General features: G+C 33.3%; 1 protein-coding gene across 1 annotated transcript in view; it reads left to right on the top strand.

Moving 5' to 3' along the window:
- LOC127831297 (kynurenine formamidase-like) overlaps nt 1-16,855 on the top strand; it is a 17,431-nt gene extending 576 nt beyond the window's left edge. Inside the window, exons 2-9 of the mRNA XM_052356269.1 lie at nt 212-277; nt 1,064-1,112; nt 7,479-7,490; nt 8,988-9,091; nt 9,920-9,998; nt 15,270-15,405; nt 15,909-16,013; nt 16,449-16,855. Of these exons, the coding sequence (XP_052212229.1) occupies nt 212-277; nt 1,064-1,112; nt 7,479-7,490; nt 8,988-9,091; nt 9,920-9,998; nt 15,270-15,405; nt 15,909-16,013; nt 16,449-16,520 (623 nt within the window). The 3' untranslated portion in view covers nt 16,521-16,855. The remainder of the gene's footprint in view (nt 1-211; nt 278-1,063; nt 1,113-7,478; nt 7,491-8,987; nt 9,092-9,919; nt 9,999-15,269; nt 15,406-15,908; nt 16,014-16,448) is intronic.
- Nucleotides 16,856-19,330: the final 2,475 nt, after the last annotated feature.

Here is a 19,330-nt window from a genome sequence, read left to right on the forward strand (position 1 = left end):
ACAAAATCACTCCATATGCCAGAGTTTTGTTCATTATGATGAAACTTGACCAGGGGTTTGTCTGGACATACTAGGTCAAGTTGATGTTTGGTAAAGTGGAATGAATTGACCCTCTCAGGTGAGCGAACTAGGGCCATCTTGGCCCTCTTTTTTACTTTTTTTCTGGTCTAGGTAGTGAGGCATCTAAAAGGTAAGTCCAGATCATGAATAGGCATCTCTTATGGAATATCTGACAAGGAAAAACTGGATATCTTTGGAGCCAAAACACTCCCCGGAGGTACTGTGTAGTAAAATTGTTATTATGGACAAAGCTTCACTCTGTTTGCATATCTATTGTGTGAAAACTAATTGTATATTCAAATTATTGATCATAACCAATGTTTATGCTACAATTAATTTGTACAAAGCTTTTAAAGTATTGGTAACAATGTTTCTTTATTTGTGTGACATATTTTGGTAAACAATTCTCATTTCAAAACTAATTTATTTTTTATTTTGATTGCAAAGAAAAAGGCAACATTTATTTTATTTAAAACTATATTAACTAGAGCAAGTAATGAGCATTATATTTAACTACACAGTTCTTATTTATACTATATTAATTTGCAAATAAGCATTATTTTATACAAGATATCAGTGATCATTTAATTAAAGATATTTGCTAATTAGTTTAAACATATTTATTTTAGCTTGATTGCATGAAAAGCCTAAGGCTTATATAAACGCTCTCGAGTCCATTTCCTGGGCCTAGAACTAGTACTTGGCGTCTTTGGGAGAGATCTTAAGAACATTCCTACGGTGGGGATTGAATCCGTGACCTCTCGGTCGCTAGGCGGACACCATATCAATTACAGCACAGCGTTTTTTTTTTCTAATTCTCCTTTTACATGTCTGTTATTGTTGGAACATGCTTATATTAATTGTCTATTTTCTACAAAATTACTACTTGATCATAATTTGGACATTATGTTAGTCGCTTGATAAAACAGAAGCAAGGCGTGTATGTTATAACTTGTTTATAGATTCTATTAGTAGCTGTTATCACTGTGTTATTTTGTTACAGAAGCACCCATTTTTGTATACATCCATGGAGGTTACTGGACCGACTTGTCGTAAGTTATATAAAAAAGTTCAAGTTCAATCATTCTTAAATGAGAAGTTACACTGAAATAAAATTATAACAAAAATAAGAATATGGTAATTGTAGAGCCTACTTACTAAAAGGTAAGTGTCACTCTTTAGGGTCATATTTGAATTTTGCCATGAAACATCTTGTCCAGACTGTTACTTTCATTTATCATGCAATTTTTTAAATAATTAATAAATGTTCACCATGTGGAAACATTGTGTCATGTATAACAAATGTCACCTTAAAGGTCCAGAAACCACTTAAAGGTCAAAGGGTAAAATTGCCATTAAACACTTTGTCCAGACTGCAACTTCATCATTTATCTTGCAATGTATAAGAATAATTTACCACAAATGGTTAACATATTCCTAGCTCCAAAGTAAAGGTCACACTTAGAGGTCAAATATCAAATTTAAGCATTATACAAATTGTCCAGATAGCAACTTATTATTCATTATGAAATTAAAAAAAGTCAAGTGTTCATATTGTGCAGATAGTGTTGCCTGTACAGCCAAGCTGAAAGGTCACGGTCACACTTAAAGGTCAGATGTACGACTTGGGCTGATACAGTAAATCTGGACTGTAATGTCATTATTAATTAAAAAAAATTTCACACACACAGATGTGTCACATCCAATTCCTGTGGTCCTTGGCAAACGTCAAATTCACACGTAAGGTCAAATGTCAAGCATGTTTCATGGTGCAGCATGTTAAATTATTACTAGTTAATTTTGACAATTTGCTTACCTTGTATTTAAAATATAATAAAATTCATACAATTCTATATGAATATCAATGTAATTACTGAAATATATGTTTTAAACCTAACCTGGGCTCAAGGTGAACTTTTAGGGTACTATGATGTATGTTGTCCATCTGTGTGTAATGTGCATGCAAATGTCTACCTGAAATAACTTTTTCTTCAAACAAGTCAATTCTAAGTCTTCCTAAACCCCTTGACAGATTTAAGAAAACTTCACTGAAATGATGCAAAGGTTACCCTATTTCATAGGTGTAATATTAAGTTTTCTTAATTCATTGCATATAAGAGCTTTAATTTATATATAGACAAGAGCACCGCCTTGCGGGTGCAGACCGCTCGTCTATTTTCTTTTAAAGTTGAAGGGACTCTCAATTTCAATCACAAAGGAGGGAGGGTGGAGTGAAGAGGGTTTATAGTGTGGGGGGTGTGGACATTTATTACATTATCTTCCAAAAATGCGGAAAAAAAAATGCAAAAAAAAAAAAAAAATTGGGGGTGGGGGGGGGGGGGGGGGTGGGGGGGAGGGATTCTTGGGTGCGATGGTTGGACGGTATTTCAAAAATAAAAAATAATATTTGTGTTTTTTAATCGTTTCAAAAAAAAAAAATTGGGGGGTGGGAGTGGGGGGGTGGGGGGGATATGTGTGAGGGTTGTGGTCATTTGTGAGATGATTTAAAAAAAAAAAAAATGGGGGGGGGGGGCACAGGTGATGGTTTGGGTGGAGTCTATTGTGTATGTCAGGTAAGAGTAGTTTTGTCAAAGTATCAATCAAATCTAATCATAAATAAAGAAGTAAAAAATTTTTTTGGGGGGTGGGGTTTTGGGGGGGGGGTTAGTGTGTGAGGGTGTGGTGGTCATTTGTGAGATGATCTTAAAAACAAAAAAACAAAAAGGGGGAGGTGGGGGAGGGCATGGGGGATGGTTTGGGTGGAGTCTATTGTGGTATGTCAGGTAAGAGTAGTTTTGTCAAAGTATCAATCAAATCTAATCATAAGTTAAGAAGTTATGGCAATTTTAGCAAATTTAATAATTGACCTTGAGAGTCAAGGTCATTCAAAGGTCAAGGTAAAATTCAACTTGCCAGGTACAGTAACCTCATGATAGCATGAAAGTATTTGAAGTTTGAAAGCAATAGCCTTGATATTTTAGAAGTAAAGTGGATCGAAACACAAAATTTACCATATATTCAAAGTAACTAAGTCAAAAAAGGGCCATAAGTCAAAAAAGGGCAATAATTCTGTAAAAATGACAACCAGAGTTATGCAACTTGTCCTTTATTGTACCCTTATGATAGTTTGCAAGTGTTCCAAGTATGAAAGCAATATCTATGATACTTTAGGGGTAAAGTGGACCAAAACACAAAACTTAACCAAATTTTCAATTTTCTAAGTATAAAGGGCCCATAATTCCGTCCAAATGCCAGTCAGAGTTACATAACTTTGCCTGCACAGTCCCCTTATGATAGTCAATAAGTGTTGCAAGTATGAAAGCAATAGCTTGATACTGTAGGAATAAAGTGGACCTAAACACAAAACTTAACCAAATTTTCAATTTTCTGCGTATAAAAAGGGCACATAATTCTGTCAAAATGCCAGTCAGAGTTACATAACTTTGCCTGTACAGTCCCCTTATGATAGTTAGTAAGTGTTGCAAGTATGAAAGCAATAGCTTTGATACTTAAGGAATAAAATGGACCTAAACACAAAACTAAACCAAAATTTTCAATTTTCTAAGTATAAAAAGGGCACATAATTCTGTCAAAATGCACGCCAGAGTTATCTAACTTTGCCTGCCCAGTCCCCTCATGATAGTAAGTAAGTGTACCAAGTTTTAATGCAATAGCAATACTTTCTGAGAATAGTGGACCTAAACGCAAAACTTAACCGGACGCCGACGCCAAGGTGATGACAATAGCTCTTTTTTTTTTCCAAAAAATAGATGAGCTAAAAATAATAGATATAAGAAATGAATTAAAATGTAACAAACTTCTGAAACCACAAGGATCAGGAGTTTTATATTCATATCTATATATTTGATATGTAACATGGCTTAGTGGTCCTCTATTAAGTTTGTTCAAATTATGCCTCTGGGATTGAAAATCCCCACACCCCAGGGGTCACATAATTCATTATACACTTATAAAACAAAATAACTTCATAAAAAATCATATATCTAAAATGAGAATGCCCAGATTTGTAATATATGGCATATAGCATGGTATATGGTAGTCCTCTATTGCGTTTATTATGCCCCCCTTCAAAGAAGAGGGGGTATATTGCTTTGCACATGTCTGTCGGTCGGTCGGTCCGTCCACCAGGTGGTTTCCGGATGATTACTCAAGAACGCTTAGGCCGAGGATCATGAAAATTCATAGGTACATTGATCATGACTCGCAGATTACCCCTATTGATTTTCAGGTCACTAGGTCAAAGGTCAAGGTCACTGTGACCCGAAATAGTTAAATGGTTTCCGGATGATAATTCAAGAATGCTTATGCCTAGGATCATGAAACTTGATAGGTAGATTGATCATGACTCGCAGATGACCCCTATTGATTTTCAGGTCACTATAGGTCAAAGGTCAAGATCACAGTGACCCGAAATAGTGAAATGGTTTCCGGATGATAACTCAAGAACGCTTATGCCTAGGATCATGAAACTTGATAGGTACATTGATCATGACTCGCAGATGACCCCTATTGATTTTGAGGTCACTAGGTCAAAGGTCAAGGTCACGGTGACCCGAAATAGTAAAATGGTTTCCGGATGATAACTCAAGAACGCTTATGCCTCGGATCATGAAACTTCATAGGTAGATTGATCATGATTCGCAGATGACCCCTATTGAATTTCAGGTCACTAGGCCAAAGGTCAAGGTCATGGTGACCCGAAATAGTAAAATGGTTTCCGGATGATAACTCAAGAACGCTTATGCCTAGGATCATGAAACTTGATAGGTAGATTGACCATGACTCGCAGATGACCCCTGTTGATTTTCAGGTCACTAGGTCAAAGGTCAAGGTCAGGGTGACCCGAAATAGTAAAATGGTTTCCGGATGATAACTCAAGAACGCTTATGCCTAGAATCATGAAACTTGATAGGAAGATTGATCATGACTCACAGATGACCCCTATTGATTTTCAGGTCACTAGGTCAAAGGTCAAGGTCATGGTGACCCGAAATAGTAAAATGGTTTCCGGATGATAACTCAAGAACGCTTATGCCTAGGATCATGAAACTTGATAGGTAGTTTGATCATTACTGGCAGATGACCCCTATTGATTTTGAGGTCACAAGGTCAAAGGTCAAGGTCACGGTGACCCGAAATAGTAAAATGGTTTCCGGATGATAACTCAAGAACGCTTATGCCTAGGATCATGAAACTTGATAGGTACATTGATCATGATTGGCAGATGACCCCTATTGATTTTCAGGTCACTAGGTCAAAGGTCAAGGTCACAGTGACAAAAAACATATTTACAAAATGGCTGTCACTACAACTGAGAGCCCATATGGGGGGGCATGCATGTTTTACAAACAGCCCTTGTTAAAATAATGCCCCAGGGGTCTAATTGGCTCCTGTCTGTAGGTTACCTATTTCTCTTATACATGTATATATAGTGGAAACATACAAAATCTTTGCCTCCAAATCCGCAAAGTTAAAATGTTTGGTATTTGAAATGAAGTATCGCATGATGGTTTTCTACAAAAGTATGATATATATAACGATGTTGGGTATTTGCATGACACTTAACATTGATGGTCTTATCAAGTTTGTTCAAATCATGTTCCTGGGGTCAAAAAGGATAGCGTGGGTATTACCATTTGTCACAAGCAAATATATGTATAAAGCAAATATATTCTCAAAACGGTGTTTCCTCATCAAGGCATTTCAGTTTCCTTATATGTCTGTAATACAACATTGTGAACACTAGATTCTTTGTTTGTCCATTCATCATGAAACTTAATGGTCAGACCATTTTGTTGTAATTATGTCTTGGCTGAGTTTTGAATTATTATAGACAACATCACAAAAACCACTGACGAGAACAGTTTCTTAATGATTCATTTTAGCGACCTTGACCCTATGTCTCTTTTTTATGTATATGTATTCTTTGTTTCCAGTTAAATAACCTGATCTACTACATAATTCCCTGATATGTTCAGCACTCTATCACTTCTCATTTATTCAAAAAGATTTCATTTGAGTTTACTTACTGCTGAAGTACCTTTATTGTTACAGTATCTTTAATGTGACCATTGCCTTTAACATGACAGTACCTTTAATGTGAAAGTTGCCTTAAATATGACAGTACCTGTAATGTAACAGTGCCTTATATGCAAAATTCAAATTTGAATCAAATTCTTCACTTGAAATGCACCATGTAAATTTAGATATTTTTTAAGGAGCTATTTACTTTGGCAATTGTTGTATTTCTTGCAGAAGAGAACATCTCCAGTTTTATGGGCCTCAACGTTCTGTAAAGCGGGAGCCATGGTGGTTGCAATGGTTACAACCTTGCACCACAAGGTCAGTACCAAACAGAATTCAGCTTATTAATGGCATTGTTCTATAAAACATTCACAAACTTCTTAATACTTTTAAGCTTACATGAGAACAATGTACTGATGTAACAAGTCTTTTTGCGGGCATCTTGTGTCATGTGTTTGGTCACGTGTCATCAACTTTAAGCTTGTACCACTTACTAGGCCACAGCTTTGGATGAAACTAAATGAAAGCGATTGCTCACCTAGACACTTCCAAGTCTGTTTCTTAGAGAGAATCATTGAAATATGATTGGTGCAATGTTTGACATCTGAAGATGATGCCTTAATCTTTGGAATGAAAATAAAATTTATAATCACTCAAAGATCTTTGCTATACCAGTATGTTAATTTAGATATTTTTATTACATTTCCTATTCTCTATTATTGAAAAGAAGAAGAAAATTAAATGACAATAATGTGATTTAGTCCCTGTAAGATGTTTACATTTAATATATTTTCTCAAGATGGTTGTTTTTTAGTATTTAACATATCAAGATGGTTGCTTTAAGGATTTTACATTTAAAGATGGTTGCCTAAAGGATTTAACACTTCAAGATCTTGGCCATGCATCTTTGACATATCAAGATGGTTGCTATTAAACTTGGTTGCCACAAGAACATTTAAAGTTTGTCGCTTTTATGCTTTAACATTTCAAGATGGTTGCTTTAATGCTTTATCATGCAAATATGGTTTTTGTAAGGCTTCATTTTTTTTTTTGATTATTATTTCAGAATGGTTGTTTAGGCTTTAACTTTTTAATATGTTTTCTAAGGCCTTAATAATTGAAGTACGGCTTTAAAGTATGTTAATGGTTGATAAAGCTTTAAAACTTTAAGTTGGGTGATATGGCTTAAACATTTCAAGATGGTTGTTCAGGTTTTACATTTCTAGATGATTGCTTTAAGGTTTTAACAGTTCAAGATATTTGCTCTAAGGTTTTAAAATTTCAAGATGATTGTCTGCTTTGATGCAGTTGGCATGACCGAAATCATCAGCCAGGTGAAGAAGGCCATCAGTACGTTCTCAACTTGGCAAAAGGCGAGGATCGAGGTTGGATAATAATTTCGTAATTCTGTTTATATTTTCTTGCCTTCTTAGGGAAAGCTTCATAAAGCAGTCACAATGGTCAACTGTATGTGAGTGTAAACATTTAGAAGTCCATGCGAGCTTGTCTCGACTGTTATTTTGTCATTTATTATGCAAATTAAAACTGATTTAACACAAATGTATACCAGTCTGTTTGTTGCTGGTAAATATCATCTCTTTATCGCAAAGGTACAACTTAGAAGTTAAAGGGTAAATTTGGCTTGTCCTGTATCTACCTTTGTCATTCATCATGTAATTTCAAACATTAATTATCTTTAATACCCAACATTAGGAGATGTCATGCTGAGTGTAACAATGGTCTTCCTATCTCAAAGGTCAAGGTCACACTTTAAGGTCAAAAGTCAAATTCGGGGAAAAAACAGCTTGTGTGGATTGTAATTTTGTAAGTCATTATGCAATTTTACAACACTGGCACAATTGTCTACTATGAGGAGATTGGGTGGAACACCTTTCTCCCTACCTCAAAGGTCAAGGCAGCAAGGTCTATCTTGCACTGCTTAAATAAGTGACCACAAATGTTCACCATGTTGACATGAGGTGTTGCAAGTAAAATCGGTCTGCTTAGTTCTAAGCCTAAGGGCACACTTAATTGTCAAAGTTCAAATATTAGCATCATATAACTAGTCTAGACCTTCATCATTCATCATGACATTTTAAAATCACTATCCACAAACATTCACAATATGGAGAAAATATGTCATGCACTAGTCCTGTGCCTGTTAGGCGCAGGTCTAGCAGGTCAATGTTAAACATTGCCATGGTACAACTTGTCAAATTATTACATACGTTCTTGACAATGAGCTTAACAGGCATTTGGTATGATTTGTGTTATCAAGTGATTTTCTTTTAATACTTTTCAACGTGGAGGCAGAAAATGAGTTTAAGCATATTAATATACAAAAGCTTGAATCATTTACCGAGGCTCAAGGTCATCTTTTTTAAGCATTTCTTGATAAATTCACAAATATATATATTTCTTGTTTTTGCATGCATTTGTTTTGTCCTTGGCAAGAAAGCAAAAATCGATGTAGGGTATGCTTACAGCTATAGACTATATTCAATACTTCGTAATGCACATGTAGAAATATTTCAGTTATATCCTTAAAAGTTAATTTGGTCGAAAGTATAAAATATATTTTATAGCTCAATGTTACAAGCATTGACTCAACTATTTTAACCCTCTCCCACTCAGAAGCAAAGTGAAAATGGATATTTTCAATCAGAATTAAACCAGAATAGCCTGCAAGTAACCGCAGTCTGTGCAGGTTTTATGCTGTTCGCTGCTTATCAGTATCTAAGGTTTGGAACTGAAACCTTTACAACTTGGATCTAGTAAGAAAGGCCTTTTATTACATTTAACTTTTCTAAATGCGCGAAAATATGTATCTCATTGGAAAAAGGTTAAAGAAATCCTACTACCATACATTTTCCTATCCCCAGTGGTGTTTACCTGTGTGGTCACTCAGCGGGCGGTCATCTGGCGGCCATGATGCTGACCATCAACTGGATGGAGGAAACCATGGTCAGTCCCGGCCTCATTAAAGGTACAATCACATGTCATAATAACGGTACGGTCACATTAAAGGAATAGTCCAATTAAAGGGATAACAGATTGCAGATACAATAACAATAAAAGTAATGTCACAGTTAAGGTAGAGTACACTTAAAGGCACAGTCATTTTAAAGGTAATATCCTATTTTGAGTACAGCTCTGCCAGTCTCAACAAATGTAGACTTTCAATATTTTAGCACAAGTCAGTGTTTTTTTTTTTTTAATAAACATAATGGGACACATTCTGTAATGAATGATAGAAACGTACCATAAGAAGTCACACTGTAATTACATTGTTTAACCCCATTGAAAAGCGATCTTTATAAAACCTCTGTTGGAAATGTTGTCATTCAAATAATATGAAAAGGTGTGTACTTACGTTGGGAAACACACAATTATGAATACATGTCATGCTGTATTATTATGATAAAAGTTAATTTCTGTTGAAAGTTTGCCTGATTGTTAAATATGAAAGTCAAAGGTAGTCCACCCAATACCATTTTTACTTAAGTACAAACCCAATACCATTTTAACTTGAGTACAATTGTGAATAATGAATACTAGTGAATGCTTAAGTATATAAATATTTTTTTAATTGTGTATGCATATTTATTTATGACCAAATTTTTCCACAAGCAAACAAGTTTTAATGCCAGCACTGTCATTGATTTACAATGTAAGATATAACACATGTACAAAAATGAATTGTGTGGAAGTGAGGCAGATAACATATCAATTGAAAAAAACTACATTTTCTTACTTTAAAAATAAACAAAGATTTAAAATGCTAACATTGTGTAATTAACATTTCTATGTCAAGGTGCTGTGTTAGTCAGTGGAATATATGATCTGATGCCTCTACTATCCACCTATGTGAATGGACCTTTAAAGATGACCAAGTGAGTCCAAACTAAATTGAAACAAATGTTTTCCTATTAAGATTTTTGCTATATCAAAATTCAGTAAAAAAAAAACTATTGGGTTGTAGATTCATTCACAAATTGGGGATTCATGTTAAATTTTCTCAGAGTTAAAGGACACAAATTGTGTTGATACTTTTTTCTGTCATTTTAAAGAACAGGCAGATAATTCAATGCCCAAATGTTTTTTGTTTTTTTTAATTCAATATAATACATACAATGTATACATGAATATAAACAACATAGTGATTGTACAAAGCAATAAAGTTCAGACATGTTATACAAGATATGTTAATATGTATTTTTTTTTTAAAGAGAAAAGAAAAAAATAATAGAAGAATTGTTATGAAAAATGATGAGTTGTATAAAGTCGGAAGAAAGCATACTGGACTTGTGTGTTTCGTTGTATATTCAAAATTATCTTATAAGATTGAAAAAAAAAACATACAAAAATATTTTAGAAAGATAACTTACATTAGAGTGAAATGTATATAAGAGGACAAGCATCATGAGAATTTAATCCGATTCCATTTTTGTTCAAAGTTTTGTAATGTGTCATTACTGAGGGCTATTTCTTTCTCAATCTGGACTTTAAGTTTAAGACTATGGATAAAACAATTAAAATTTGGTACTTGTTTTTTGAACTTCATGTTAAAGATGAACAATTTCATCATTATAAGAATAAAATTCACAATATTATTACAATCTTTTGATTTCAATGAGTAAATTCCGAAACTTACATTTAAGAAAGATAATTTAACGTTTAGTTGCTGTTGTTCAAGAAAAGATGTTAAATGATTCCAAATAGGCTGGATGTGTTTGCACTCCCAAAACAGGTGTTCTATAGTTTCGATGTTTTCACTGCAGAAGTCACACAGATTTGAGTTAGATAATTTGCATTTAAAGAGGTATTTATTTGTAGCTATAATTCTATGTATGTATTTATATTGAAAATTTCTCAGAGTGCTTTCAATAGTTGCTTTATATGGCATGGTAAATATGTGTTTCCAATTAAGTTCATGTACTCCGAAAAGGACTTGCCATTTATTTTGGGTTTTTGAGTTTTTCTGTAGGGTTTTTAATTTGTAGTGTGTAAAATATTTTATTTGTTTTGTTTTTTCTTCCAAGTATATTTTCTACGAATGTTGTTTGAGTACATGGTGTATTATTTGTATTGATTTCAGATTTAATATGTATGGGTATGCTTTTGATTAATGTGTAGTACTTCAGAAAATTATTTGAAGGTATTCCGTATATGTAGCATATATCATTAAAAGAGTAGAAATCCTTAATTCTGTAGTCATATAGTTGGTCGACATATTAATGCTTCGTTCAAAACCAATCTTTATAGAAAAACGTCTTATTAATTGAAGTTATGTCTTATTGTTCCATAGAATAGTTTTACTGCTTGTTTGGGTTTCTAGGTTATGCGTGACATCACACCATGCTGATAGAACATCAGACAGAAATATGTTTTCGTTTGCAATTTCATGTAAGATAGATTTGCTGGTGTTACATTCAAAGAGTAAGGAGTCACCATATTTTTTTAGGATTTTCTGATAGAATAATTTCCATTTACTTGTATTGGCATTGTCTAGGTATCTTTTAACCCAGCTGCATTTGATTGCATTCAAGAATGAGTCAATGTTCGTTAATTGGATACCTCCATTTTCTACAGATTGAATTAACTGAGTTCGTTTTATTTTATCAGGCTTACCGTCCCATATGAAATTAAATATTGCTGATTTTATATCGTTAATATTATCATTTGGTGGATTTGGGAGGACTGTTAATACATAAATTAATTTAGGAAGTGCAAACGTTTTCAATACTGTGTTTTTTCCGATAAGTGTAAGTTTACGGTGATGCCATGATTTTAAGCAGTTTTTAAAATTCTGTAATTTAGGTAGTATGTTTTTAAGAACTGTATCTTTTTCATTATTTGTGAAAGTAATTCCTAACGTTGTGGCTTCATCGGATGTCCAATTAAATTTCATTTCTTTTTTATATAGGACATTACTTTGTTTTAATTTTCCTGCTCGTAGCACAGTACATTTACTTTTGTTTAATTTCAGACCCGATGTCATTCCGTAAAGGGTTAGCGATTCTATTAGGTTATGGAAAGAATCGTAATTGTCGTTTAAAAAATAAGTTGCATCGTCAGCAAATAGGGACTGTTTGATTTCTTCGTCAGGTTCTAGTGATATGCCTTTTATGTGTTTATTTGATTGGATGTGATGTGATAGATACTCGATGCAGATAATAAATAGCGATGATGAGAGTGGACATCCTTGTCGAACCCCTCGTTCGATGTTAAAACTGTTTGAAGAGAAGCCATTGTTAATGATTAAACTGTTAATATCGGTATAGAATAGTTTGACCCATTGAATGAGACTTTCACCAAAGTTCATATTTTCTAAGCAAGAGAACATAAATGAATGATCAAGCGAATCGAATGCCTTTTCGAAGTCTGCAAAGAATATTAGACCAGGATTATTTGAATTGTTGAAATAGTTTATGCATTCTTGGATAAGACGAACGTTTTCACCAATGTAACGTCCCTTTATGAAACCAGATTGAGATCTTGAAATGATTGCTGGTAATACTTTTTTTATTCTGTTTGCTATACTTTTAGTTGCAATTTTATAATCATTGTTTAGTAAACTAATCGGGCGCCAGTTTGATAAGGATTCTAAGTTTTTTCCAGGTTTTGGAATAAGTGATATAATACCTTGTTTTTGTAGCGTAGTTAAGTTTTCGTTGTTAAATGAATAGTTTAGTGAATTAATTAGATGTGTTTTTATATCATTCCAGAATATTTTATAAAATTCGATTGTGATGCCATCAGATCCTGGGCTTTTGTTATTTTGCATATCTTTTAGGGCTAATCCACATTCATATTCATTAAGCAATCCGTCGCACAGTTGTTTTTCCTCTTCGTTTAAAGCATGATGTGTATTTTTAAAAAAGGTGTTATTTTCAACATGTTTTCGTTTATAGAGGGTTTCGAAAAATAAACGTTGTTCTTCTAGTATTTGAGTCATGTTTGTTATATCTTTGCCATTGACTACTAATTTGTGTATAGTTTTTTGTTCACTTCTACGTTTTTCAATGTTTGCGAAGTATTTTGTATTTTTTTCATTGTGTTCAACATGCTGTGCACGCGCTCTTAGTATTATTCCATTGAGACGTGTATGATAGATTCCATCTAATATTTGTTTTTTAAATGTTATTTCATTTTCAATGTCGGTGGTATCATTTGTGTTTGTTTGATGCAATTGTTTTTCAAGTGTTTCAATGGTTTTGATGGTTTCAGTTTCAAGTTTGTGTGTTTCTTTTTGTTTAAATGATGTGTATCTAATTGTTGTGTTACGTATATTTCCTTTAATTACTTCCCATAAGGTGTTTGGGTTTGCAACTTTATTATTTTGAACTGTATTTAATATTTCCTGTTTTATTTGTGTTTGATATTGTGTATCCAATAAGATGCTGTTGTTAATTTTAAAGTATCCTGGGCCTCTTTCAGGTTGTATATTATGCAGTTTAAGTTCAACTAGAGAGTGATCAGTCATAAATCCTGGTTTTATGTTACATGTGTCAATAATGTTGCAAAGAGATTCAGATATTAAAATATAGTCTAGTCTACAAAATATTGTTGGTTTTGTGTTTGAGTGCCAGGTGAATTTGCTTTCGTTTGGGTGTACTGTACGCCAGATATCTATCATATTGTAGTTTTCAATTATGTTATTTAAAATATTTCTATTTTTAGGATGAGTATAAAGGTTTCCATTCTTTTTATCTAATACTGGGTTCAGGACAGTATTGAAATCACCACCGATTATAATATTTTTATCTTGGTTATTAATTATAATGGATTGTAATGTTTCGTAAAATGTGGAGTCATCTATGTTAGGACCGTAAACGTTGATTAATGTTATTTGTGTTTCATGTATTTTTATATCTATACTTAATAGTCTGCCAATTATTATTTCGTTAAGGTTATCAACTGTGATCCCTATGTTACTTTTTATCAGAAAGGCAATGCCTTGTTTATTAGTATGTTGTCCACTGAGATAGATTTCTCCGTCCCATTCATCTTTTAAGGTTTGTGCTAAAGTATGTGTCAAGTGACTTTCCTGTATTAGGCATATACTTTTTTTTTTTCGTCTAACCATTTGAAGATTTTTATGCGTTTATCTTTATTGTTTAGCCCTTTTACATTTAAAGTACATAATTTAATCATTTAAAATGGTGAAGGGTGTTGTAAATGATAATGTGTGTGTGCTTGTCCGGTTGATCTTTATTTTTTTTTTAAAGTCCAGTTGCTTTCTATTATAAGAGATAAGATATCCATACATACAAACAACGAAAAAAAGAAAACACAAATTATGGAAACAAAAAGATGAATATTCCATAGAAACGAAGAAATAAGAAAAATAATCACAAGAGTAAGAGAAAAATAATAAACGACTATATTCACTAAAGTGAACATTTTAGGGTATCCTTTCGACATCTAAAATGAACTGAATAAAAATAAAAATAGCATATACAAGTCAGTAAATATAATCATAAATCACTATTTCAAGATAATATTTAATGCAAACAACTGAAAGAAACAAAATACTTAATTATTTCCTTTTAGTCATATGTGGAGTTTTAATAATTGTATTAATCATAGTGTACTTATTATGTTCGTGTGTGTATGCATGTGTTCATAATTTTATTTCATTCATAAAAAGTTCCCGTACATTGTGGCAACCTAGTGCACGCTAAATTGCCGCTACGGTTTACCAAGCAAAACTATATAATTTTAAACTGTTTAGTATGTATTAAGAGACGCCACTCTATGGCAGTCTAAAAACACGAAAATCGAAAGTTTAGACAGCCGTAATGGCCTTTTTTTTAATGAAGTGTCTATGTATGTAACAAAAATATTTTCAGTGGGTGTGTGCCCAAATGTTGCATCATGAAACAAATAAGGTTAATATTGCATATTTCTTTCTGACCTATATAATATTATTTTAGACAACACAGAACTGTAGAGCATGTGGTGACAACTCCATTGATAAAATAAAATTCAACACAATTTTACTTAAATATTGAGAACTCTGATATTCTGAAAACAAATGACTACACAAATTACCTAAAAAATTGAAATATGATAACTATTTTCAATGGATTTGTTTATCATGAACAATCTCTTGGGCAGCACATTTTTCAATGTTTCTGGCATGCAATTTTATTGCATAGAGAGGAGACTCTTCTGAGTAGTCCTAACTCCCATCTTCGAGCGTTGGCAGAATTGAGTAGCAGTCGAAGAATAATTGTCGCCTTCGCAGCACACGATCCACCAGAGTTTCAAAGACAGAGCGTTGAGTTTAATACGGTATAAAGATTGATACATACGGAATATTACATTACTGTGATGTTTGAATTTGTTTTATTTAACCCGATAATTGTATGACGTCATATTTCAAGAGCCCACAGGGCACATCGAATACAATCTCACACGATTAACTTGTCCAGTACAATTCATCGGAACACCACAGCCATGACATATTCCATATACCTTCTCATGATGAAAAAAAAAGTCAAAATGTAAAATTGAAAACAGAAGCATAATATTTTATTAAACTAAGCGAATATTTACATGACATTATGTACATTAAATGACTGCATTAAAAAGTCAGTTTTTTCCAGCCTTTTAATACAGAAATGGATATCATATTTCCAGATGTGGTTTTTGGATTTTATACCAAAAAACCCCTCAGTATTTCAGTAAGAAAAAGGAATACATTTGAGGGTTGTTAAACATATAGTTACTTTCAGTAATTAACCTTGCTTATGTGTATGTTTGCTTTTAAGTAAATGATCAATACTTAATTTCAGAGCCTTATACAAAACAACTTGCATTCCACCATGTTGCTTGTTCCTGATTGCGACCATTTCAATGTCATAGAAAACCTGGAGCAGGAGGGTTACATTTTAACGAAGGTATATTTTTGGATTTATTTCACATTTTTACCAGAATTCACACTTATTGTATTTTTTTTTTACATAACATGTTCCCCTAAGATGAAACTAAAAAAATGAAACCTGTTAATATGAGCCTCGCTGAGGAAAAACGGGGCTAAATGCAGTCAGCAGAGGCTAATCAGTTACAACACTCTCTACCTAAACTGAATTTTACACTTTTAAAGACTAGAGATTTAAAGGAAGAGACTTTCGTGAAAACAAAAAATACAAAAAAAGCAGAAAGTTTTGTCCCTGATAAGCCTGTGAGGACTGCACAGGCAAATCTGAGACGACACCTTACGCACATGCATAAAGCCTGTGACGACTGCATAGGCTAATCTGAGACGACACCTTACGCACATGCATGAAGCCCAATTTTTACAAAGCTCGTTTGGTATTTTGTTTGAATTACAGGAAACCCTTAAGCTGATGGGACTGAACATTGACATAATAATGGATAAGATGAGACAAGCTGATATCTCCTGACAAATGAAGTGCCAAACAACATCGCATGCTGTGCAGAATGGCCAAAAACTGAATGTCTAGTCTTTAACTGGATGAAACTGCTTGCTGATTATTCATTTGCATTGATAACAATATGATGTTATTATTCTCAGATAAGACAAAAATTAAAGTTGTATTTTCCTTCTTAATACAATTTATGTATAAAACAAGCTGTCACCTGGTTACAAGATGTGACCCATTGTCAAAGACTTTTCCTGGTGACCTAGTTTGTGTACCCACTTTACCCTCACACACACATAGCCATTATATTGCCATGATACAAATTAATACAATTTTAAATATAAATGTGAACTAAATGTGACTTCTAGAGTGTTTATATTGTTTTTCTAACATTTGCTGTGGTAAACTGTTTTTCGACACATGTTACCCAGATTTGAATTTGGCCTACATATGGTCAAGATTAGGTCATGAAGGTGGCTTCTAGAGTGGCAACAACGTTTTTGCCAAAATTTCACCTGGTTTATCAAGTTTTTAGACACACATGACCAAGGTAAACATTGGGGTCAGGTTTCATCAAGCTTGGATGAAAAAGGCTGATTCTAGTTTTAACAAGCTAAAAATAAACATGGCGCAAGGCACAACAACGGTTGCTGGCCATAGGCTTATCACAATAGACTTACTCTGTTATGGGTTAGATTTTGGAAAAAACACTGACGTGGGTTTGAAGCTGACATATTTAACCCTTTCAGAACCACATACGGTATCAACTGTTATTATTGAAATAGAACTTTCATTGGTGGATACAATAAGCTAGCGTTGTTATTACCTACAGACAGTATGGGTTTTTCCAAAGTTGTGGAGATCCATGTAACATCCACTTCATGCTCAGATGATCTTAAATGTAAAAATCGACACATCTTTCATGCCAATTATGTTCAATGCAGCTTATGCACAACTTTACAAGATTTGTGGATGAAATCCTCAATCTTACCTAAATATTCCCCTTCATAAATTAATAAACATTGATTATATCAGAATAGTTAGATTAATACAAACAGGCTCACTTTTTACATCAGCAATTTTAAATACTTTAAACAATTGGACAATGGAGCCTAATGCACTCACCTGAAATCAAAGGAACAAACAACTTACAAGATAGCCATGATGGGCAAAAAAACGCTCACCTAAGGTCGTATACACCAAATAATGAAGACTTTACCAAGTGATCAAGTTTATGATCACACTTCCCCCAGATTCAAACATGGCCTTCATATTGTCAAGAAAAACATTCTGACCAAGTTTCATTAAGATTGGGTCCTATACGTGGCCCTGGAATGGAAACAATAAACTGTAAGATCCACCTGGTGATCTACTTTTCATGCAAATTTGACCCAGATTTAAACTTATGTAGATATTGCCAAAATAACAATCTGACTAAGTTACATCCAGCTTGAGTCATAAACGTTTACCCTTAAGTGGAAAGACGGTTTTCTTAAGATTTGACCTAATGACCTAGATTATAATTCATGTGACTCAGATTTGAATACAGCTGAGGTTATGCCAAAATAAACATTCTGACCAAGTTTCATCAAGATTGAATCATAAATGTGGCATCTAGAGTTGAACAAGGTTTTCCCCAGATTTGACCTAGAAACCTTTTTTAGACGAATTCAACTCAGCTCAAACTCCGCTTATAAAATGGCAAGATAATTATACTAACCATGTTTCATCAAGATAGAGTTATTAATTTTTGTGTAGACCTGTAACAAGGTATTTCTAAGATTTGACTATGTGACCTAGTTTTTGAATGCACTTGATCCGTATTCAAACTTAGCCAAGATGTTGTCAAGTTTAACATTCTGACCAGGATTGTCCAGATCAAGTCATACATGTTTTTACATCAGTGTTAACAAGGTATTTCTAAGGTTTGACTTCGTGACCAAATTCGAACGTGTGTTAACTAGAATTGAAATTGACCTAGCTATTGTCAAGAAAAACATTCTGACAAATTTCATAAAGATTGAGCATTGAATGTGGCCTCTAGAATAGTTTTTATGTCCCCCACCACTATAGTGGGGGACATATTGTTTTTGCCCTGTCTGTTGGTTTGTTTGTTTGCGTAAAACTAACATTTGCCATAACTTTTGCAATATTGAAGATAGCAACTTGATATTTGGCATGCACACTGATTTCTCTTAAGTTAATACAATTATTACTATAATAAAACTGTGTTTATTTTTACAATTAATTATTCTCAATTATTTTACACTTCAAATTGAATTCCAGCATGTACATAAAAATGTTTTCTAATTTATATTTCAGGTAAAAATTGAATTTTCCATTCTTAGAATAAATATTTGCAGATGTTCTCCATTTAAACAGTACATGTGATCTTAATCTCCAACAAGCTGTAGCGCTTTATGTCCACATAGTGAAAAGACGTACACGGTTACAGCAAATTCTTTGACTGACTCCACATCAACATTTCTGTAAATAAAAATTGAACATAAAGTTTCAGTGCAAAAATGTAATCCGACTAATGTATCGTAAAATAATTTGGAATAACACAAAACTGACAGTCATGATTGAAACTCTTATGGCTGGTAATCATCAGGATACACCAAACTTTAGCATGTACACGTTTCTTGATTTATTTAGATATGTTATGAAATCTTTGTCTTAAATGGATTCCCTACACATCAAAATTCTTAATTAAAACTTCTTATTAAAATTAACTTGACATTCAAACTAAAAATAGTGTTAATATTTGTACTTTCGGTGTGTTCCGATGCATATGTTTTAGTAAAACCGAAGTTACAAAGAATCCTTTA

The sequence above is a fragment of the Dreissena polymorpha genome, chromosome 5 (assembly GCF_020536995.1).
Source record: "Dreissena polymorpha isolate Duluth1 chromosome 5, UMN_Dpol_1.0, whole genome shotgun sequence".
Classification (NCBI taxonomy): domain Eukaryota; kingdom Metazoa; phylum Mollusca; class Bivalvia; order Myida; family Dreissenidae; genus Dreissena; species Dreissena polymorpha.